General features: G+C 39.0%; 1 protein-coding gene, 1 long non-coding RNA gene and 1 pseudogene across 2 annotated transcripts; 1 reads left to right on the forward strand and 2 right to left on the reverse strand.

The window, feature by feature from the left end:
- Positions 1 to 9,472: 9,472 nt before the first annotated feature.
- Positions 9,473 to 17,470, reverse strand: LOC126621757 (disease resistance protein RPV1-like; annotated as a pseudogene).
- A 1,701-nt stretch (positions 17,471 to 19,171) lies between these two features.
- LOC126623748 (uncharacterized) lies at positions 19,172 to 20,765 on the reverse strand. Its single transcript, XR_007623867.1, has 3 exons — positions 20,707 to 20,765; positions 20,030 to 20,093; positions 19,172 to 19,258 (listed from the first exon to the last, which is right to left on the reverse strand). It is a non-coding gene; the product is annotated as an uncharacterized LOC126623748 (long non-coding RNA).
- Positions 20,766 to 24,150: 3,385 nt separating this feature from the next.
- Positions 24,151 to 25,001, forward strand: LOC126621764 (disease resistance protein Roq1-like). The gene has a single exon (XM_050290342.1). The coding sequence runs from the start codon at positions 24,228 to 24,230 to the stop codon at positions 24,999 to 25,001; it is 774 nt and encodes a 257-aa protein (XP_050146299.1). The 5' UTR covers positions 24,151 to 24,227.
- Positions 25,002 to 25,050: the final 49 nt, after the last annotated feature.

Consider the following 25,050-nt stretch of genomic DNA (forward strand, 5'->3'; position numbering starts at 1 on the left):
CCGGACCACTCAATGGAACCAAGACACCAAAGGGGATTCCAGACCACTCAACGGAATTGCAGAGTATAAGGGATTCCGGACCTTTCAACGGAATCTGAGTGGATACGATTCCGGACCACTCAACGAAATCGTGGAGTACAATGCATATCAAACTACTCAATGAAATCCAAGCTGGATACGATTCCGGACCACTCAACGGAATTGCGGAGCACGAGGGATGTGAAATCCCGTTCCTGGATTTCACAGTTATAATCTACGTATTTGTATTATTGAGATTTTTTATTATTTTTTGGGAATTTATATTAATTTATTTGAATTTGGGTTTTAATTAAACTAGTTATGAGGGTTGAAGTTTCGAAATTAATTATTTAAATTCATTGACCTTTCGAGGTCACGATTAATGTTTTCGAATAGATCTCGAACCCACGAGCGCATAGGCCAAAACCGTTTGCGAGTCCAGGTTATAATGGTGTAGTTACGGACATTTGAAGTTGTGATACTATAGATTTTAGGAATTATTTAAACTCTCACTTTGTGGGAAAGAGGCCCAATCAGGTATTTGGGTTAAGGGACCAATCAGTTAGAAGAGGGAAGGGACCAATCAGATTTTAAAATAGAACAGGCATCAGCCAATTAAAAAAAAGGAAGGAAAAAAAGGGGGGGGGACCAATCGAAAAAGAAAAAGGTGGGAAAAAGACCCATTTCCTGTCGACCCACCTAACCAGTTCGACCCGGTTCTAATTTAGGCAATTTCTGCTATTTTTTTTCCATCGAACCACCACCAACCAACACCTGCAACCTCTTCTACAACATCCTCTCTACCATTCCCACCCAAAATCATAGGAAATTTAGTTGTAGTTTGGTGAAAAACCCACCGTGGGTGCCACGGGAAACCTTGCCCGAGATATACCATTTGTGAAACGATCTCCTTCAATTACCACCACCAAAACACTTCTGTAGAGGCTAGGAACAAAGCCTAAACAGTTTTAGGGGCAGTGGTGTTGCGATTGGTTGAATTGAAGAACGCTCACAATCAAGGGTTTCGACGGTTCGAGGGGAATTTGAGGTGTTTTCCGGCCGAATTGGACTTTGGCCCAAGTATGAAAGTTGTTTCTCTTATTGGACTCTACTTGCCTGTAAAATTTGATAATTTTTAGAGTTAGTTGAATTTTCCGGCCAGTCGGGGTGGCCGGCCGTCATGTACGGCAGCGCATGTAGCGGTGGACTGACGATGTCTTTCTAAGTCCAATTAGATGCCCTAATTTCATATTTGATACCTGAGTAATGTGATTTGATTAATTGAACCTAGTTTCATTATGATACATCACTTGATCATTATACGAATCGATGATCCGACCGTTGGATCGTCACTAAACCTTAATGCGTTATAGAACATAATATTTGAGGATAAATGGAACTGACAGATCGGGAATCCAACATACGGATCTTCCCGAATTGGATTTCTAAGTTTGTAAAATAAGTTGTTGACCGTCACCTAATTCTAGCAATTGGTGGAGATCCGACCGTTGGATTGCAATGAGATTTTAGTATATTATTCTTTGAGCATAATGAGGATCTTAGGAAGTTACAGATCTAGATTATGATGTGCGGATCTTCCGGATTAAATTGCTACGGTGTGGACCCCACAGTTGACGTTTGGTCAACAAGTCTTGAACCTTTTGAATTACTAAAATTAGTATTACTAGAGACTCAGTGAAGCTTTGTGGACCTATCTAGGCGAGTGACTTTAATATATGTGATATGGTGATTACCCGATTCGTTATATTAATATCCTTTGTGGATATGACATGGTTTATAAATATGTTTCTTGTTAAAATGTGATTCTTTTATAATTGGCCATTGATCTATTTTTATTAAATGTGATTTGATTTATGGATTGGTAATATTTGTGAAAAAGTTATTTGAATTACATATTTAAATGTTTTGTAAATTGAGGGCCACTAGGGGACTATGATCCTGCTTGGTTAATCCTCGATAGGAGGTCACTAGCGGTCATGCTTGGTTAATCCATGATGGGGGACCATATTATTTATGGATCATGCTTGGTTAAATCCTTATGGCCATACATACTTAGGGGTGATCATGCTTGGTTAATCTGCAATGGGTGATCACTGCTTAATAGATTCGTGTGAATGACTCTGCTTGGTTAATCTGCGATGGGGGGTCGCTACCTACATGGTTACTCAGGGGTGGCTCTGCTTGGTTAATCTGTTATGGGGGCCATTTCCTGTTTGGTTACTTATGTAGGCTTCGGCCAAACTACGTCCCTCTAGCCCTAATTTTTAATATACATATGAATTATGGTTTTTAAGAATCTTGTGGTTTGAATTAGAAAAACCGTGGGATGTCTAGTCCCACGGAGTTTTCAGCGACTTGATTATGATTCCATAAAGCATGATTCTATACTTGATGCTTATAGAATGTGATCGATGGTCTGTTTTGATTGAATATCACATACTTGTATTATTGTCACTTACCTGAGCTTCGCAGCTTATCCGAGTGTCTAATTTGCCCAGCGTGCCATCTCCTTGATGTAAGCATGATTGTACATATAATAGGTCAGGGTAGATTACGAGAAGCAGCTTGGTATTTTAGTTCTGTTGAATGGTCTAGAAACCGAGATTGTTGGATTCCGTTGAGTGGTGCAGAATCCTTGCTCTTGCTCATTTCCATAAGGTTACTCTAGAACCCTAGGTTCGAGTGAATGGGAATTACCCCTAATAGATGTTGTGAATGTAAATTAGAATTACCATGTTTATTACTCATAATCCAAGTAGGGAATTATATAGAGTTCCTTAGTTAAACTAGTGAAATGAGAAGTTATCGCATTGATTGATTAACATAAATAAATGCTAAGATCATGCATTTTGATTCATGAATTGATTAATTGACGGAGTTGTAGAATGACTTTAGATATGGATGTTATTATTGTGATTATTTTAGTTGATCAATGTGGCTTGAGAAGAATATTGTGCTTCGTCATTGGTTCTTTGACATATTGCATGGTAGGGATATATTGTTGAGACATAGTGATTTATGTGATGGATGTTCGAGTGTAGTGAAATGACGAACTACAAATGGCTTGATCCTTATTGAGGGTACTAGACAGTCTAATGGGAGGTTAAATGCAGTCATAAAGTGTACGAAAAATTATTATGCAATTCGAGGCTTGGGATGTGCTTGGTACATATTCCGAAGGCAGGTATGTTAGATATACAGTTATTTGATGATGTCACGTGTCGATCCTGAACGTATGTTGAGATCAGGGCGTGACAAGGGATTCTGGACCACTCAAAGGAATCCAGACGGAGCAGGGAACCAGACCACTCAATGGAACCCCAGTGGATACTTAGTTCTGTATCACTCAATGGAATTGAGTGGAGGGCCAAGGAACATATCAACGGCTCAAAGAAACAAAACATGAATCAAGTGCACAATTTACAAATGCTTAATGAAATGAAACAAAGTACAAGTACTAAATTTAGAATGGTTAACGAAACGAGAAATGAAACAATGGAATGGGATATGAAACAAGCTCCAAAGCAATAAACCCCATGGCAACGGGTTAACGGTCCACTACTAGCTCTCACATTTCATCACATCAAACCAATCATACAAATCAAATCACGCATTCCACAACAAGTTCAATACACAAATCAAATCACATAAAATAAACAAGTATATGACCATATAATGCCATCATTATGTAAATCAAGATGCATGTAAATCAAGGAGACATGTCATCACGAGGAGCCCATCAAACTCCATAAAATCCCAACTACACTTTAAGATCGGCAACACGCTAGAAGAACTCATGCTAGTTGACTAAAAAGTCAATCTTCGATCAAGGTCGAGATTACGGTCCATAACCCTAGAAATCTAAACCGGAAAATCCGCCTACCAAACTCCTAATATGTAACTTCCCAATATCCACATTATGTTTCTAGAATAACATACTAAAACATCATTACGATCCAACGGTCGGATCTCCACCAATTACAAATTCAAGTGGCGGTCACGTTTATTTTATGAACTTACAAATCCAATTCGGGAGGATCTGTACGTCGGATTCCTGATCCGTCAGTTCCTATGGTCCTTATATATTACGTACTATAATTTATCAAAGTTTGGTGACAATCCAACGGTCGGATCATCGAAAACTATAATAATCAAGTAAGGAAACTAAGTTCACAATAATCAAATCACATCATACGTATATCAAATCTGAGATCAAGATATCAATTTAGCGTAAAATAGCATCGGCGTCCCACAGGCCACGCGCCGCTGTAGGTGGCAGTTGGCCACCCTGACTCGCCAGAAAATTCAACTATATCTAAACATTACCAAATTTTACAGACAAGTAGATCTTAGTGAGGGGAGCCATTTTCATACCTGGGCCGAAACCTAGTTCGGCCGGGAAGTGGCCTGAAATCATCAAGAACCACCAAAAAACCCTAAAAGAGTGAACTTCGATTCTTCCATTCCGTCGCTCCGTCGCCCCAAATGTTGATTGGGCTCTGTTCTTGGAATCCAAGGACACCTGAGGATGGTGATGGTTGACGGAAGAGCTCGTAAAAACGGTGAATTCCGTCGCCGTGGCTTTGAGACACCCTCGTTGGTTCTTCATCGAAATACCACCAAATTTCTTCGAATTTTTGGTGAAAATGGAAGAGGGAGGGCCATGGAGTTGTTTAGTGGGGGTGAAGGCCATAATTCACCTGAAAAATGGATGGAAAAACCATTAGGAATGTCGACGGAACTCGGGTCGGGTTGAAATGGAGGACCGGGTAAGGGATTCGGTAAGTCTCTCCTCTCTTCCTTCCCCTCCTTTCTTTTCCTTCTTATTCGTCCCTTCATTTTCCTCTCTCTTCCTCATTGGCCGAGACCTCTCCCCTCTTCTCCTTTTCTTTTCTTTTCCTCCATCCATCTCTCTCCTTTCTCTCCTCAACTCTTCATCTTGGCCACCCACAAGGCATTTCCCCCCAGTGCTCCAAAATTGCTGGAGCCTTCTAGATGAGGGCCAATTTACAATAATACCCCTAAATTTAAATAATATCTCTTTTGTTTTAACTCCGTTTCACTAGCGGTTTGCGCCTACGTATTCGTGAGATCGAGCTCTATTAAAAAATATAAATTGTGACCTCGAAAGGTCTGCGGATTTTAATAATTAATTTCCAAACTTCAAACTTCGTAACTAGTTTAATTAAAATATAAATTCAAATGAATTAATATAAATTCTCAAAAAGAAAATATAAAATCTCAATAATACAAATACGTAGGTTATAACAATGAAATCCAAGAACAGTGTGACAGCCCGTCCTGAATGTGTATTATTTTATCCTCGAGAGCATGGAATTTACTAGAATACCCTTGGACGTTGAGTTATATTGTGTGGTGGTGTGGTTTAAGCTTAGGTTCTAGACCAATCTAGTTTATTCCTAAGTTTTTGAAACTTAAAGTTAATTGTTTTTGTTGTTTTTTGGTAGCCCAAAGCTGGACCACACACACACACACCCAAACTCCCGTTAACGTTGGACCACACACACACACACCCAAACTCTCGTTGACTCTCTCTCTCTTCTCTCTCGGATTTCCTCTATTGTCCTTACAACTTATACGGTCGACTCGTGAAACTACCCTTTCAGGCACGGATCGAGGTTACAAACACCATCATCACATTCCTTGTAACCATACAAACTCATACATACTTTTGGTTGGATGTGAAGACGTCGGGAACTCGAGAACCAAGAAGCTCTGAGGAGGTACACAGTAGCTCAATCGTGATCGCAAACTTTTCTTCGAGTTTTAAGGGTCTAGGGAGCCTTATAATTACTTCGCAAAGCTTAGGGAAGGATTTTGAAAGGTTTTGGACGTCGGGAAGCTCGGGTTTAGTGAGTTGCAGAGTGGTCGGAGTATCGAAGTTTTCCCGGTGAGATTTAGCAGGTTTTAGGTCCCAAAAGTGGTAAGGTTTTGTTCCTCTAGTCCTAAGCTTCATTTTGGTTGAGAAATGAAGAACATTTGACGATTTGAAGTTTTTCCCAGTTTCCGGCGACAGCGACGGAATCCGACGACTCGTAGGAGAAGAAAGCGAACATTCCGTCAAAGTTGACAGAATATTCCTAACAGCATCAGGTATATTTAACGGCATATGATTTTATTTAATGGAATATTCCCTAACGCCGTTAGGGAATCCGTCAGTGTGCCAGGCACTTGCCTGCGCATGGGTCGCGAGTTTGGATGTGCCTTGGCTGGTGCGTGAGGGCGCGTGAGACATCAGAAATTTTTTTCTAAAAATATGGGGATGTTTGTGGGGTTGAGTAGGCCACGTTGGTATATTCAAACACCCCAATTAAGCAATGTATGAGAAGTTATTACCTAGTGTTGGTTATGTGCTTAAAAATAACGTTTGTATAGTTGTTTCGCATATATGTGAGACCTATCCTGAGGAGAAGCGTAGTCAAGCAAGGCTCGGGAGTTACGACCCTTCCACATATCAGTGAGTGGGCTTTTGGTTTTCAGTATATATATACACATACTTGGTATTTTTCCCAGAAAACTTAATTAAATGGTTTGGTACTTTGAAATGCCATGTCAAATGCTCTTTATGTTTAATTGTGCATTATTATGGTTACACATATATTGTTGCTTGATGCTGCGGACTCTCAGGTAAGCTTTAGGTGAGTATATTAATGGTAGTGATGGTAGTGAGTAATTGTGTTGAGATACATTTAGAGATGGTTATCCTGCCCCCGGTGTTAGTGCTCCGCCCGAGGACAGGGCCTAGCCTTCACATGATCATTCACCTCCCGCACCACACGCTCACTTTGGATCCAAGATAGGTGCCAGCCTGTCGTACATACTACTTTAGGTGGTTCCGACTTGTGTGCAGAGAACTAGTTGATGAGTTATAGACTCAGTCGTACAGGTCACGTTAGGTGACTCCAGCTGAAGTACCATCTCATATTGATTCATTTCACCTGATTTACTTATTTCTTGGCTGAGATATTTGACATGGCATGATTATGGTTTTGCTAACTTAAACAGGGTTTTGAGATATTTGCATGTATGCTATTTTCTGGGAATTATACAGGTTTTACGGTGAGGTGTTACTACTTTTGATAAGTGAAATGGTTTTGAAAAGCTTTGTTTTTGCCCACTCACACTTTCTGTTTTGCGCTCCTCCATGTTTTAGGTAGGGGTGCTTGTTGGTGGCTTACGAGGAACTCACGGCAGCTCTGACAAATTATCACCAATGTAGGATCATCTTTGGATGTTGTATAATTAGTATTCGTCCTGCTGGATTGCACTTAGGCTACATATGCTCTGGTTATGCAATCACACTTAATATCGCACTTGCACCTTATCTCATCTAGTGCTCTAGTTGGTTTAGTTTTTGTTTATTCGTATTTCTTTATCATTATTGCTTCTGAACGGTGCACATGGCTACGTCACCCTCACGTGACGGCCATCATGCCTCGATCTAAGTCGGGATGTGTTAAACAGGATTTCACAGACAATAAGACAAAAAGTAATATGTTATAGGATATGAGAGAAGAGGATAAGAATTTGATAGGAGAGAATCCTATTCCATTCAACTTTGCTACTTTTGTAATCTTGATATGACACGCGATTGTTGTACTTTGCGGCTTTTGTAGTTCCGATACGAACTAATTTGTAAAAAGCGAATTGATTGGTAATTTTTTTTTTAAAAGCAAAATTAGGTTGAAATTTTTTTAAGAAAAACTAAATGAAAATCAATTAAAAAAACGAATGAAAAGTGGGCTCTGTCACTATGGCCTAACCGCCCAAATGGGAGTCAAAGTGGGACTTAGGACTGTGCTCAACACCTCAACCTTCAAATTTGCTTATAGTTCTAGGCCATCTGCCACGACGATTGGAGTGGTGGGATGGGAACTGGAAAACCTCAGGATGTGGATTGGACGGAGGACGGGATCACGGGACGACGGAGACTTAGAGGCACAACTCAAGTAGGGAAATAAGGTAATTGATTCAAAATTCTGGAATTCGAAGCCAGCTCGGTTGAGAATTGAAAAATTGCTTCAATTGAAATTATGGGTACTGGGTTCTTAAAGAATTGAGTTATGATTATCCACTTATGATCCTTGGAATAATACAAGGCTTGGAATTTGATCCTTGGAATGCATATTAAAGACTGTAGAGGTTTCGAAGCGTCAATGAAGAACGGAGAGTCGAATTCGCGGGTCACCACCAGAATTTTTTTTCTTTTTATTGGGCCTCGGACCTGGGCCCTCTTTGCACTGGGCTAGGCCCGGCCCTGACCAACTCATCTTTACAATGCCTTGGAAGGCTTGAAAATGGGAAAAACATAGAACACATATGATTTGATCTTTCACTTGTTTCAGACTTTCAGTTCCATTCTAAAACTAAAAGAAAATGGGAAGAAAATAGTTTGAAAAAGAAGAAGAAATGGATTTCAGTATTCTTACCTTTTCAAGTACTGTTTGAAGGAATTGGATGGTTAACTGGGCGTAAGACGGTTAGTCATATTTCAACCCTTTTTGGAGTGATTCGTTGGCAGGGATAGATGAGTTTTCGCTCGATCCTGCCCCATCAAAATGTTCGGTTATTTTCTCCATGTGGATTGAACTTTGCACATCTGCTAAGTTGTCGATAGGCTTGTAAAGAGAGAGGCTTTTGTTGGGGTCGTTGAGGTCTTGTGCATCTTGTTCATTCACCAACCGCACCCCACACTTCTTCTGTTGAGGAAAATTAGAGTACACAACTCTAACACAAGTGTTGGAGGGATAAAACAAGTAATAATTACTTGTATTACACTCACAAAATATTACAACACACAAACTCTCAAGGACACTCTTTAGAAGCTATGATACTCACTCACTTTCTAGAGATAAACTCTAGACCATTCACACTCCTCACAAGACTACTCTTACTTTTCACTCTCACTTGGTTGCCTACTTGCTTCCTACTTAGCTACTTTCTTGATTGGTTACATAGCTTAGCACCTCACCTATTTATAGGCAAGGTTTGCCAACTTTGGCATTGCTAGAACTTTCTAGCTAATGCTTAACAACCACACAATTTTACAAGATTCTAGTTCTTTCTACAAAAGACCTTAGATATTTATGCATGCATTCCACCAACTTGAACTTTGCTAGAATTTTCTAGCATGTGCATGGATCTTTCTTTGTCCATGGGTTAGAGCCATCTTGGGCCAAGGCAAGATTACACTTCAACATAAACACCAATTGGGCTGGTGTTTATCTTCAACACTCCCCCTCAACACCAGCTCATCCTTTCCTCCATGTCGAGTTGATGTCAAAGCTTTTTCTTGCACAACCATTTGCGTGATATGGATTTCACATATCTTCGCTTTGACACTAGATTCCGAGCTTGATTTAGCTCCAGTGTAGTGGCCTTTTTCACCCAACTGTACGCCATATAGATTCAACTACTTCTTTTTCTGTAGCTGCATTCGTGTATTTAGGATTTGACTTTCGTATTCTTGTTGACCTCCTGAGTTGTGATTGTGGAGTTGATACTTCCACTTCACTAGGTCTTTCTTCTTCTGGTTATTGATATATGTCAGCTTGCCAAGGGTTTTGAGGTACTGCTTGCTCAACATCATCACCATCAAGCAATGTTCTAAAAAACGTTAGGCACTAGTCGGGCGGCGGGCAAGGTTCTAAAAAAGTGTATAATGGCTTTTATCAAATCTCTTACCTTTATTCCACTCCAAAGTTGATCAATTTTACTGTGATGCAAACAAAGTTCAGAAAGTTCGTTTGGTTGAAAAGTTGGTGGGAGGGAATTTGAAGGATAACAACCAGAGGCGGATTTATTAAGGGACCAAGGTGGTTCCAGGACCACCCAAAGGCACATAAAAGTGGCTATGAAAATCTCCAGGACCACCCAAATCCAGGCTATGGTGGAGGAGAAGAGCAACCATGGCTGCTGAGCACCTTCTGCAAAACAGAAGGAGAAAGAAGATGACCCTTTTTCTTTCAAATTACTTGGCCAAAACGAGACCATTTTGAGCCAAACCATTAAAAAAATGGAAAGCGTGCATTTTTTATTGTGTTTGGACATCCGATCACATCTCTTTGGTTTAGACTCCACGTGAGGTTTACACACTGGGATTCCTCAACTCTGCCAACCAGTAAAAAACTTTAAACTTACCCTCCTTCTCTATGCTTATTGCTGACTGCAGCCCAATGGGCCTATAATCTTTGTTGGCATTTGGGTTTAGCCTCTAGTTTGCATACATCTTCCATTATTCTCTTCGATCCCAAAACCCTAATTAGAGTTTAGTTATGCAAGTTTTTTTTGGGGTGCCTAGTTTATTTATTAGTGCATGTTGTGAGGACTTGTCACTCAAGTGATCAACACAGTGTTTGTCTTTGTATTAACAGCAAGAGTTTTGATAGTCTCGCATTCACGACAAGAGTTACACATTATGTAGTTATACTTCAAGACAACAAAAATATTTATTTTATTTTGATAGACAGATAGTGACTTTGTCGTTTCTTTTTTCTTTTTTTTTTAATGTTATTTTGGTCTTTTTTTTTTTTGGAGCTTTAAAGTTAGGACCACCCCATACTAAAATCCTGGATCCGCCATTGATAACAACTCCAATCAAGCACTCTCAATGCATTGGAAAGATATTTGGGGCCAACAGAAAGGTTCAAATTATGAAGTTGGAGAAACTTTAGCCTACTTATCTTAGAGAAGCTTTCAGGATTCCACTGAGCTAGAATTCAGGCAAGCGTAAGCCGATGCCTTCAATTGCTTCTGTTCCCTAATAAACAAGAAGTTATGGAAAGTTAATTTCCCAAGCAAGTTACATATATATATATATATATATATATGTTGAAATGAACTACGGTGCTATTCATGGTTGGTATTTCTCGTACTTACTGTGTTCTTCATGAATACATGGAAGATGTCCTTATAAAGCCACAGCCTACTACGTCGACCGGGCTCTTCAAATGATTCTTGTCGAACAATTTCCCATCCCATTTCTTGTGTCAAATCACATACCCATCCATAATAGTTAAAAGAGATTTCTCAATGAGAACATCTATCACAATATGAGCGCAAAATCCACAATTTTCTAGTATTTCAATTACTCGTTCCTTGTCATTCCCAGTATGGAAACATGCAACATCAAGAAAAACTCTCTTCTCCATCTCATCAAGGCCATCATAACTTATTTTAAGTGTTCGGAAAATTGTTGCACTGGGAGCTTTCTTTAGCTTATCCAGTGCACTACTCCAGGCATCTTTCTCTCTTTTATACAAAGATGATCCCAAGATCGTAAGAGCTAAGGGATGACCTTCAGCATAATTTACGAAACACTTGGACAGCTCCACATAAGCGTCTTCTGGCTGATCTGTTTTGAAGGCTTTCAAACTAAAGAGATGAAGAGCTTGATCAACATTTAGTCCCAAAACCTCGTATCTTTTATGTATACCATGCTCGATTAGCAAACTGATAAATTCTGGTGAGTTAGTTTGGTTCCTGGAGGCAGACAAGAAAAATGAAATAGAGAACACAGAATCGGGGGGAATGTGAAAGGTTTCTTATCTGTGAAGTAATCACAGATATTTCAATAAATATCAACTTAGGATATTTCCTTACAAGCTAATCTAGAGCAATCTCAGCCCTTGATTCAAAACAAAGATCTAAAGCATACACTTGTCTTATGAGACTAGACATACACTTTTCTATTGATTTCTTCCTTCTTAAACACTTGAACAAAACTGAATTCTATTTAATTCCAACACTCCCCTTTAAATGAATTCTGGTTTTGATCCCAAGCATTCCTCTGAGATAGACAAACCTTTCCCTCGGTAGAGCTTTGGTGAAGATGTCGGCCATTTGATCCTGTGATTTGCAGTAGATCAGTTCAATGGTATTCTCCTGCAAGGCTTCCCTTATGAAGTGAAACTTCCTTTTGATATGCTTGGTTTTCTGATGAAAAATAGGATTCTTGGTCATAGCTATTGCTGATGTGTTGTCACACATAAGTGGTGAAGCATCCACTTGCATTTCACCAAAATCCTTTAACACAAACCTCAACCATATAGCTTGGGAGGTAGCCATTGCAGCACTCACATACTCTGCTTCAGCCGTAGACAATGCAACACTTTGTTGCTTGACAGAAGCCCAAGAAAATATCCCAGAACCGAATGTAAATGCATATCCTGAGGTACTTCTCATGTCATCTTCACTGCCACCCCAATCGCTGTCACAGAAGCCTACCAGAATTGCTTTTTCTCCCTTTTCATATTTGATTCCATAATCCAAGGTCCCTGAGATATACCTTAGTACTCTCTTAGCAGTTCCCATGTGAATTCTCGTGGGATTATGCATAAACCTTGATAAGAGACTGGCTGCATACATAATGTCAGGTCTTGTAGCAGTCAAATAAAGCAGACTTCCAACCATCCTTCGGTATAAGCATTCATCAGCAGATTCAGAACCATCCACTTTACAAAGTTTCTCATTCGTGATCAATGGTGTTGCCACAGATTTGCATCCTTTCAGATTGAATCTTTCAAGCAGTGATTGTGCATACTTCTGTTGATGTATGAAAATCCCAGTAGTTTCTTGTATTACTCCAATTCCCAAGAAGTGATGCAACAAGCCAAGATCCGACATCTCATATTGTCTCATCATTTCCCTTCTGAATTCTTCAATCATTTCTTCACAATTACCAGTAAAGACCACATCATCAACATATATAGACACAATAAGCATCTCAGAGTTCTCACCAGTTTTTGTATATAATGTTGCTTCACTAGGACTTTTGTTAAATCCACTCTTGCTGAAATAGGAATCTATCTCACTGTACCAAGCCCTGGGGGCTTGTTTGAGTCCATACAGTGCTTTGTTTAACTTGTAGACCTTCTCCTCTTTATTTGGCACTTCAAATCCTTGTGGTTGATCCACATACACTTCTTCCTCCAAAATGCCATTTAGAAAAGCTGATTTGACATCTAACTGGTGAAGTTTCCATCCCTTTTGGGCAGCAAGAGCAATCAAGGTTCTAATGGTGTCTAACCTTGCCACTGGGGCAAAGGTTTCATTGAAATCTACCCCAGGTTGTTGTGAGTAGCCCTTGGCAACTAATCTTGCTTTGTTCTTCTGTATTGATCCATCCAAATTCAGTTTGATCTTGTAAATCCATTTCACACCTATCACAGGTTTATCACTTGGTCTATTTACCAATTTCCAAGTAGAGTTTTTCTCAATCATGGCAATTTCTTCACTCATTGCTTTCTGCCAGGATTGATCCTTCTCAGCTTCTTCAAAACTCTCTGGTTCAACAACACAATAGTTACACACTGCATAGATCTCATTTAAACTCCTCATTCTCGATGGAGTTGATTCAGGGGAGGAATCCTGTAATTCTTGTCCTTCTGCATTTGAAGTAGAGGACTGAGATCCTTGTGTTGGAGTTGAAAAATCAGTTTGACTCTCATCTTGTATAACAGGTTCATTCACATTTTGCACTTCAGCTTGTGCTTCTTCCATTGCTAGTGGAAATGAGATGGTGTCTATGTTATTGGTTTCCCAATTCCATGCTTCATTCTCCTTGAACACCACATCCCTTGAGAGAATCACTTTACGTGACTCAATATTGTAGAGCCTATAGCCCTTTTCACAGCTTCCATAACCTACAAGGACACACTTGACACTATTGATCTCAAGCTTGTGTCGTAGTTGAGATGGTATCTGTGCATAGCAGATTGATCCGAACACCTTCAAGTGCTTCACACTTGGTTTTCTGCCACTAAATGCCTCAAACGGTGTTTTCTTCTCAAGTGCTTTAGTTGGACACCTGTTTAGGAGATACACAGATGTATTGACAGCTTCACCCCAAAAAGAAAGTGGCATTTTCTTATCATGGAGCATTGACTTGGTCATTTCAACCACGGTCCTGTTCTTCCTCTCAGCCACACCATTCTGTTGTGGTGTGTAGGCCACTGTCAATTGCTTCTGTAATCCTGCTCCTTCACAGAATTCTTGGAACTCAAGTGAAGTGAATTCACCACCTCTGTCGCTTCTTAGTCTTTTGATCTTGAGACCACTCTGAAGTTCAACCATCATTTTGAATTTCTTGAAGATTGAAAAGACTTCACTCTTGTTTCTCATAAGATATACCCAAACCATCCTGGTGCAGTCATCAATGAATAGCAGAAAATATCTGTTCCCACTGAGTGTAGGTGTCTTCATTGGACCACACACATCTGTGTGTATGAGTTCTAGAGGTTGACTTGCTCTCCATGCACTTCCAGTTTCAAAAGAGTCCCTGTGATGCTTCCCCAATATGCAACCTTCACACGGTTCTTTAGTCTCTTGTAACTCAGGAAGACCAGTCACCATTTGTAGTTTCTCCAATCTCTTTAAACTGTGAAAGTTGAGATGTCCGTACCTCTTATGCCATAACCAAGAGTTTTCTGCAACACTTGCTTTTAGAGCAATCGAATCATTGTAATCTAGCATAAGTGGAAAGCTTTTGTTTTCTGTCATGCCAACTTGTGTTACCAAGTTTTGGAGGCTTCTGTCATCAAAGATCTCCACCATATTGTCTCCAAAAAGTAAGAAGTAACCATGAGCAATCATCTGTCCCACACTAAGGAGATTCTCATCAAGACCTGGTACAAGTATTACATCCTTGATGAATCTTCTTCCACCCTTTGTCTCTAGAACAAGAGTTCCTTTTCCAGTAGCTTCCACTAGTTGTCCATTCCCCATTTTAACTCTGCAATTGAAGCTTCTGTCAATGTTGATCAGTAAGGATTCATATGCAGTCATGTGATTACTGCATCCACTGTCAATATACCAGATTCCTTTCTTGTTTTCAGTTTTTGCAACACTACAAGCATAAAAGACATTTACTTCCTCTTCTTCTGCTCTATGTGCATAGTTGACAACTTGGTTCCTTCTTGGATTACAATCTTTTGCTAGATGGCCAAATCTGTCACACTTGGTGCATTTGGGTTTTCCCTTGAACCAGCAAACACCATAGTGTAATTTGTCACAGATTTTACACTTGGTTTTGGTAGACTCACTGCTAGATTCTGATTTTGATTGTGAAGTATGGTTGTTGTCCCATTTCTTCCCTTTTCCTTTCCATAATTTCTTTTGATTTGAGTTGCTCCCCTGACCCCTGTAACTGCTATCTCTCTCAGTCACACTTAGGCTAGTAAAAGCCTTTTCAGCTAAGTTTTCAGAATGCATATTTAACCTCTGCTCATAGCCTTTCAATGTACCAATCACTTCTTGAACCTCAATGGAGTCAAGGTCTTTAGTTTCTTCTATAATAGATGCGATGGAATCATAAGATTTAGGCAAGCTAATAAGTATCTTTTGCACTAATCTTTGATTTGTCAGTTCTTCACCAAGAGTTTTCATTTGATTCACAATATCAGTCAATCTTGTTAAATAAACAGATAGAGCTTCACCATCATTCATCCTAGTGTACTCAAAATCTCTTCTTAAACATTGTAGTTTGACAGACCTAACCTTTTTATCACCACGAAATTCTTGTTGAAGAACATCCCATGCAGTCTTGGAGGTTTCAAAGTTTGAGATTCGAGGAAAGATCTCATCAGACACTGCCCCTTGAATGATACCAAGAGCTTTTGCATCTCTTGTTTCATTAACTTTCATTGCTATCTTCCTCACAGACTGTTGATCTTCATCGCTAGAATCATTTTCAGTTTCTACAGTTTCATAACCCTTGTCCACCAAATTCCAGAGATCATGTGATTTGAATATGGTCTTCATCTTGATGGACCAAAAGTCGTAGTTGATCCCATTGAAAATAGGAGCCCTCAGATCTCCTCCACTGCTCGAAGTAACCATGTGAGGCTTTGTAAGAACAGATGAGATTTTCACGATCTGGGTATGTTTTTTTCCCTTTCCTTTTCAGAGATACGAAGCACACACACAAAACGCCCAGTCCTGAATTTGATCAGAACCTAAGCTCTGAGGCCATGATAAATTCTGGTGAGTTAGTTTGGTTCCTGGAGGCAGACAAGAAAAATGAAATAGAGAACACAGAATCGGGGGGAATGTGAAAGGTTTCTTATCTGTGAAGTAATCACAGATATTTCAATAAATATCAACTTAGGATATTTCCTTACAAGCTAATCTAGAGCAATCTCAGCCCTTGATTCAAAACAAAGATCTAAAGCATACACTTGTCTTATGAGACTAGACATACACTTTTCTATTGATTTCTTCCTTCTTAAACACTTGAACAAAACTGAATTCTATTTAATTCCAACACAAACGCCCTCATCTCTTGTTGTAACGATGATTCTGCTTCCCTGACCCAACCAATCTATCTTTCCAGCCAATATTTCAAGTTGGGTTAATTGATCAACATCATCAAGAATGAGAAGAAACTTTTTATTAGATAAAAGTTTCTTTGTCATATCACTTCCACTATAAGCATCCCAGACTTGTGTAGTTTTCTCCTTCAAAACCAAGGAAATAAGTTGGTTTTGTAGATGAGATAAACCAAATTTCGAGGAATGCTCTCTAATATTGGCAACAAAGCTGCTAACTTGAAACTCATGGGAAATTCTCTCATAAATTAGTCTAGCAAGGGTTGTCTTACCCATCCCGCCCATCCCCCATATCCCTATAAAGCGAACATCATTTGCATGGATAGATAAAAGCATGTCTAAATATTTCAGCCTAGAATCAATTCCGACTATGTTCTCTGTTGAACCTGAGAGTGTGTATGTAGGATGCATCTTTTTCCATAAGACTTCGACAACCTCTTTAATACGCTCTGTTTCATACCTACAAGAAATTCAAGTAAGAAAAATAGTCACCAAAGGAGGTTCAAGGAACGCGACGCCCGAGTATACATTACTCATGGTAACTTTGCTTACCTATCGTTTGAAGTCCACCCTGCGAGATTACTCACTTCCGTTAAAGCAGCTCTCCACCGATCCGGCTTCCATTGGCGTATGTTGATAATGTCTTTTTCATGCTTTGCGAAAGCTTCAGCAAAAGTCCCCCTTTGATGTCGTACGTCAGAGGGATCGATATTGTAAAAGATTGGCATAATTGTCTCCCTCTTTGCCATGCACCGGAAAATCACCGCAAGTTCATCTAAGCACCATGTTGTAGAGGCATAGTTTGGCGAAAGAACAACGATAGCATACTGAGATTCTTCGATTGCACTATGAAGCTCAGGAGAGATAAATGTCCCTCTTTCAAGTCCTCGGTCGTCCTTGAAAGCTTTGATTGCATGCCACTGTAATTTATCATAGAGATGGTCTGTGAAACCCTTGCGGGTGTCTTCACCCCTGAAACTTAGAAACACATCATATTTCCATTGACGAACTGAAGGAACATTTATCCTCCTTTGAAAAGGGAACCAATCCCTCTCTTCTATCTTCTCCTCCTCCAAGAAGTTCATTACTACAAGCAGATTTCCACTTTCTTCCTTCTTTTTTTTTAAACAAAAAAATCCAAACCAATCAACAAAAGAATAGAGATAAATGGAGGAGTTAAGGCCATCTTCAACCAAAGGCTGGTCAGAGAACTCGTTTTAGTCATATGACCCTCCAAGATATTAATATTTTAATGAACAGTACATGGTCATATTTGCCTCCATCTCCAACCGAGGGCTAAAAGGCCATAGGGCTCATTTTAGCCCTGTCACAAAAAACCGTCTCCAACCAAGGGCCAAATGGCCATAAGGCCAAACATAATTTATTATTTAAAAACTACAACTTAAATAGAAGTTATAGGAAATTAAGAAAAATATGAAACAAATTTTGTAAAATAGAAGTTATAGGAAAAAAATATAGAATTTAAAAAAAAATATGAAACAAATTTTGTAAATAGAAGTTATAGGAAAAAAATATAATTTAGAAAAAATATAAAACAAATTTTGTAAAATAGAAGTTATAGGAAGTTATAGAAAAAAATAGAAGTTATAGGAAAAAAATTGTGTAAAAAAAAAAAATAAAATAAAACTGTAAAAAACAAAATTAAAAAATAATGGCTAGCTGATGTCAGCTAGCCGTTGCATTTGAAATTTGGCCTAGAATTCCTATCGGTTATGCTAAAATTTCTGGCCTAGCCCGTGGCTGGCTGGCTGGCTGGATTGGTCCAGCCAATTAGCCCTTTGGCCATTTCAGATTTTGTGGGGCCCACGAGTCTCCTGACCTAGTCCTCGGTTGGAGACGGTTTTTGGGCTATTTTCGGCTATCTGGCCCTCTAGACCCTTCAGTTGGAGATGGTCTAATAAAACAAACAGGGAAGTTCCACTTTGTCTTTGGTGTATTAAGTGAAACAGAAATAAGAGAGACGACCTTCGTCAGTCATATTAAACAGATTCAACGCTGCACATGCAGCCAAAATTTTTATTTATTTTCTATTTTTTGGGGAAAGTTGACTTCTTTTGGTTGAACAGATTCATTGTTATCAATGAAAAATAAAAGAAGGCAACTATCTCACACAGTACAGCAAACTAGTCATACATTACTAACCGTACATAATATAATACATGTTTGGATTATAAATAAAAATAAAGCCTGCTATGGGCTTTATTTATTTTTATTGACACAAAAGTTACATAACTTCGATCCACCAACTTCTAAATTCAAACTAAGTTCAGACGATCATTTCATTTCGCTGCAACTTGTCCAAAGCATTGGATAGAAATCTCTCAGAAGCGTGTTTGCGAGGCAAACGACCAAAGACTAAAATATCTTGTCCACTTAAATGCATACGTACACGTCATCTGACACGTTGAGGTCACTATTGCGATTGTCTAATTGCCTCAAGACACAATTGAAGGCCACCTACCAAAAATTACAGTCATTGTTAGCACCACATCAACGATCTACCCATGTTTCAACTTAGTGATATGATCGAGGTTGCTCCTTTTCCATTTGACATGCTCCGACCCTGATATTCTTCGAATACCAAGATAGACACGTGCTACCCGACACCCAAGGGTGACGAAAGTCATTAATTGATTACAAGAGTAATGATTAGAAGAAGATATTCATGAATAAACATCAGAATTTAAGAGTAATTAACAAAGTTCAAGGAAGTGCCTAGAGTGCACAGAACACAATCTAATTCAAGATTTACAAAAAGAAAGATCATTACAAGATATCACACAAGTGGGTGATAGAGTGCTACTGGTAGGGGAATGCTTCGTATGTCGAGTCGTAGTCCTCGTTTCTATAACCTGAATGGTGGCGCAAAACAAAGGTGAATGGACCAAGTTCATATATATATATATATATAATAATAAAACAGTTATCAAGATACTAACTCCCACAGTTTAATAATGAAAACTACTAGCATAATAAGTGATGGATTTAATTAAAATCCTAGCATGCCAAAAATATCTCAAAAGTCATATCGCGGAAACGCATTGCGGAAATCAAAACAGTAAACGTATCATAAATCGTCTCGTTAAATGCGGTGTGCTGCTAGAAAGATCACTGAATAAATAAACTCCCGCCCCAATGCTTGCTCCGTGGTCTCTGCGCCCATAGCCAGAGATTACCAACTCCCGGCCCAATACCTGCTCCATGTTCCTCAACCCGTAGCTAGGGATTATTTCTCCCGGCCTAAATGCCAACACTAGTTCCTCGCCCCAAGCGGCATAGTGTCTACTAGGTACGCACAAATATTTACGCCTCTCATAAATAATCACTTCATAGTATAAAGTAATCCATCGTCTATACTATAAAGAGGGGTTTCGAAAACATGTTCTAGCATTCTATCGTCATCCATCGGATAGTCTACCAGTTCATGGTTTTTATAGAAAATATGATATATATTAAAATATAGCTCAGTATAAGCTAACAATTATTTCCTCACCAAAACACGAGACGAAATCAATAAATTCAGTAAACAGGATTGATATAAATCAATTCACAAAATTCGTAGGCATGCTAATCATTTATGCAATTACTATAAAATCATGTAATTTTAGAAAGGGTCCACTCACAAATATTCCTTAGCAAAAGAGTCGCGCGAATAAGGATATAGAATTTCTCCACTAGCAACTTTACCTAAGCACAAAATTGAAATAAATAAATAAAAGGATTTTTCTAAAAGATTGGGTTTGAACTAAAAGATTGGGTTTGAACTAAATAAAATAGGGGATTTGAGATTGGATGGATTTAGGGTTTTAAAAGATTTTAGGAACCTAGGGTTTTTGGGTTAAAAGGGTTTTAGGGTGGAAAATTGGGGTTTGGGCTTTAGCCCAAACACACACACATGCACGGCATGCATGTGCATGCATACACACACACACACACACACACACACACGGGTAAACACACACACACACAAGGCACAAGGCCTTAAGGCCTCACGAAAACAAACAGGGCTTTAAGCCCTTTAAATTAAACCGGCCCAAGGCCATTTTAAATAAGGCCCGAAGCCTTTAGGGGTTTTAGAAAAACAAAATGAACAAAATTTAAAAACAAAAGGGGGATGGGGTTTTAGGCTAAGACAACACGGGCCTAAGGCCCGAGGGGGAAGGAAAGGAAGGCTGGATGGCCTGTTGCCGAGGAAGAAGAAGGCCGGAGCTGCTACAGCTGCGGTCACTTGAAAACTAGAGCTTCAAGCTCCGATCTAAGTACAACCATGAAGAACAAGGAGAGAGGAAGAGATTTCTACCTTCCAAATACCGTAACTCGGTCGAAGGTGACCGAATAAAGCCTCCAAAGCCCATGGTTTCACCGGAAAACAGGTGTGCTCCACCCAACATGATCTCGAGGCAAAACCTACGTAAAAATGGAAGGATCTTGTTCACAAAACACCACCAAGCATCAAGCGAACAATGAGAAGGAGAAGTTCGAGACTTACCCAACGGAAAAGGAGAAAAGGTTCGTCGGAGCTTTGCTCCGTGCCGTCGAACTCGCAGGGCAGGGATCTTGGGTTCGTTGCGAGCCTCTTCTGTGGGTGACACTGTCCTAGTGAGTCCAGGGGGAGAGAGATGCGAGAGGTTGAGGGAGAGAGAGATACATGGGAGAGCTAAGAGGGAGAGAGCTACGGGAAAGAGAGACGAAGAAGAAGGTCACGGGGGTGGGGGACAAAGAGGGGGAAAAAGGAGAGAGTTTAGATGGCTGACACGTGTCAACTTAGGGTAAAACAACAAATAATATATATGTTTGGGGGTGGTTGTTACACCATTGCTTATAAATAGAACCAAGGACCTTCAAGTTGAGGACCTTCGTCAAATTCAATCTCTACGATTACACAATACCTTGAATTATTCTTCAATCAACCCAATTTCTTTTTAGCAAACCTAATTGCTTTTCAGCAAAACTCTCTTAACTCTTCAGCTACAACCTCAAAGCCTTCTTTTGAAGCAAATACTACATACAATTCATGAGATTTTAAAATTTTACTGCTTTGCCACTTCGTGGAATGATTCGTTTGATGTGCAATTCCAACCACTCTGATTTCCTTGAGGCGCGTGTTTTGCATTGAGTCCAATACAATACGAGTGATCTCGGTGGACTCTTCTAGCATTATTTTTCCCTTCATGACTTGAATCTTGCTAGAGTTTTAATGATTTCTTTACATTTCCAATCACTTTACAATTCAAGTTATGTAGCTCAGCCCATCGGCCTAGACTTTACTTTTGTGAACGTTTTGTAACTTGACTTCATTATGAAATAATTACATTCTTTTTCTCATTTAAGTTTCTATTTCATTTTTATTTATTTTATAGGCAAACATACACAAAGTTACACTAAATATTAAGTCATCGTTCACTTGAGGCACAAAAAGAACTTAATAGAACCAATGTCCACCACTCAATGCACAATATTTTGGTCTAGAATTCATATTAACACGTAGCCTTCACACATGCTCAAACACAAAACACTATCTGTTAGTAGCCTCCAACAATGGTACACCTATTATCTCTTTCTCTCGAGCCATCTCGTGTCACTGAAACTGAAAACAAACTCGAGGCAAATGCATGTTGAACCCCATGCCTAAATTCCGTTAGAGTTTTGGCATTGGCAATAGAATCCCATTATGTTGAAGTTATAGGAGGAGAAGAAGGGGGGGCAAAAAAAAAATAAAAAACCAACCCAAACTCAAAACTAATGACGAATAAGTCTCACCTTGCAAAATCCAGAGTTAATGACGTTATTAGTGAAACTAAAAACTGATCATGAACAAGTTGAATATTAAAGTGCGTGACAAACAAAACTACAAAATAATAAGAATATAATAAATAAACAAGATGCCGAGGCGGCTACATAACCCAAAAAGACTACATTGTGACTAATTTATTTTTCTATAGAGTTACAAGGTATCATATATATAGAAAATTGGCATAACTCTAGTAGGCCTGGAAACAAAAAGGGCTAGGCCAAAAAAAACCAAACAATAAAATAAACCTAAGACTAATATTTTCCAACACCCCACTCATGGCGGTACATGACATGAGTTTGCCACCACCAGATGTGGATGCAAGCTCTGTTAAGTTATTTTTGATGCCAACTCCAATACGAAATTCCATCGATGCAAGTGCAATATTCCAATGTTAGTGCTGATGCAAGATTCCAATGCCAATGCCAATACAAGATTCCAATATCAGTGTAAATTTCGATGCCAGCCAACACAAAATTTCCAATTTGAATTGGTGGAAACTAAGGTTGTCAATGTCAGCTAAGGTTGTCAATGTCAAACTTGGTCTTAATTTATACCCCATTTCCTTAAACATGCTCTTACAACATAGAAAGAAACAAATTGGTGGCAACTAGCAACTGCAATAGTGTAAAACTGAATAGATAGGAAGAGACAAAGTAATTCCTAGGTGGTAATATAGAGGGAAATTCATTGACACTATGTTTGAATGAGAGAAATAAAATTGGAATTTGGATAAAAGTCAGAATTTATAAATTGACATGCATGAATTCCTTTGTTTGGATTCATAAACATAGAAATTTAGAATTTCAGCATGAGAAAAAAACTTGGAATTTGAAACCTCCAATTCCCAAGTTTAAATTCTATGTAAATATGTGTCATTTCACAATTTCTATAAATGAGAGTTTAAAAATAACAATTCTGTATTCAATTCCATTGTTTTTTTATGTTAACCAAACAAAAAATTCACAAATTCTATAAAATAAAAGGAAAACTAATGAAAATGACTTGAAAACTTTGAGTTTTAACGATAAGAACAAAATAAAGGATAAAGTGAATAGTACCATGATTGATTCTTTAGTGTAAAAATATAATTTTTCGTTAAAGGAAACACTACCATGGGCTTTTCGTTAAAACTCTCAATAATAAAATCCTGTCATTTTAATTTCCTGAAGATCCTTAAGAATTTTGCAATTGTGACGGTTCACCGTACATGTACGATAAAAAATCATTTTAAATTTTAAAATTAAATATAAATAACACCTGCACATATACGGTGGGCACTCAGATCGCGGATCTCCAGCGATGCCCTTTTCCAGAACGAACTCGTATTATCTCTCTCTCATCTCCGTTGACGTCGTCTTCTCTCATTTTTCTTTCTTGATTGGTTTAGAGATTGAGAAAAGAAAAAAGAAGTGAAAAACTGCTTGTCATTAATGACCTGCTTGGAGGAGTTGACTGTTGGAAGCGCCTCCGCATCTGATCCGTCAGCTCGTCGATGGAAATACGATGTGTTTTTGAGTTTCAGGGGTGAAGACACCCGCAAGGGTTTTACAGACCATCTCTACGATAAATTGAAGTGGCGTGCAATCAAAACTTTCAGGGACGACCCAGAACTTCAAAGAGGAACTAGTATTCATCCTGAGCTTCTTATGGCAATTCAACAATCACGGTTTGCGATTGTTGTTATTTCGCCAAACTATGCTGCTTCCACATGGTGCTTGGTTGAACTGACAAAGATTCTTCAGTCCATGGACGAGAGTGAGACCATCCTGCCAGTTTTTTACGATGTTGATCCCTCGGATGTCCGACATCAAAAGGGGAGTTTCGCTGAGGCCTTCGTTAAACATGAGGAGAAGTTCAGGGAAGACATAGAGAAGGTGCAAGGGTGGAGAGATGCTTTAGCAAAAGTGGCTAATCTTGCAGGGTGGACTTCAAAGGATTACAGGTACGAAACAGGACTTATCAAAGAAATTGTGGAAGTAGTGTGGAACAAAGTTCATCCTACATTGACAGTGTTAGATTCTTCGGAGATGTTAGTCGGAATTGAATTTAGACTAAAGGAAGTATGCTTGCTTTTGGATATAGCGGAAAATCATGTTTGCTTTATAGGGATATGGGGGATGGGAGGGATTGGTAAGACAACCCTTGCTAGACTTGTTTATGAAAAATGTTCTCATAACTTTGAAGTTAGCATCTTTCTTGCTAACGTCAGAGAAATTTATGCAAAACATGGTTTAGTACATCTACAAAAGCAACTGCTTTCACAAATCTTGAAAGAGAAGGACGTACAAGTTTGGGATGTTTATAGCGGGATTACAATGGTGAAGAGTTTTTTGTGTAACAAAAAGGCTCTTCTCATTCTTGATGACATAGATCAATTAAACCAACTAGAAAAGTTGGTTGGAGAAAAATACTGGTTCGGTTTAGGGAGCAGAATCATCGTGACCACTAGAGATAGACATTTGCTGATCGCACATGGCATAGAGAAACAATATGAAGTTGTAGAATTAGATGAGGATGAAGCTTGTCAGCTCTTTAATTGGAAAGCATTCAAAGAAGATGAGCCTCAGGAAAAATATTTGGAGCTCTCTAAGCAGTTCGTTAAGTATGCTAGAGGTCTTCCATTAGCTCTTAGAACTTTGGGGTCTTTTTTGTATAAAAGAGATCCAGATGCATGGAGTAGTGCATTGAACAAACTGAAGCAAACTCCTAATAGAACAGTTTTTGAAATGCTAAAAATAAGTTATGATGGACTAGATGAGATGGAGAAGAGAATTTTCCTTGATATTGCTTGTTTCCATTAGTGGTCTGACAAAGAGCGAGTAATCGAAGTACTAGACAGTTGTGGATTTT

The sequence above is a fragment of the Malus sylvestris genome, chromosome 5, assembly GCF_916048215.2.
Source record: "Malus sylvestris chromosome 5, drMalSylv7.2, whole genome shotgun sequence".
Classification (NCBI taxonomy): domain Eukaryota; kingdom Viridiplantae; phylum Streptophyta; class Magnoliopsida; order Rosales; family Rosaceae; genus Malus; species Malus sylvestris.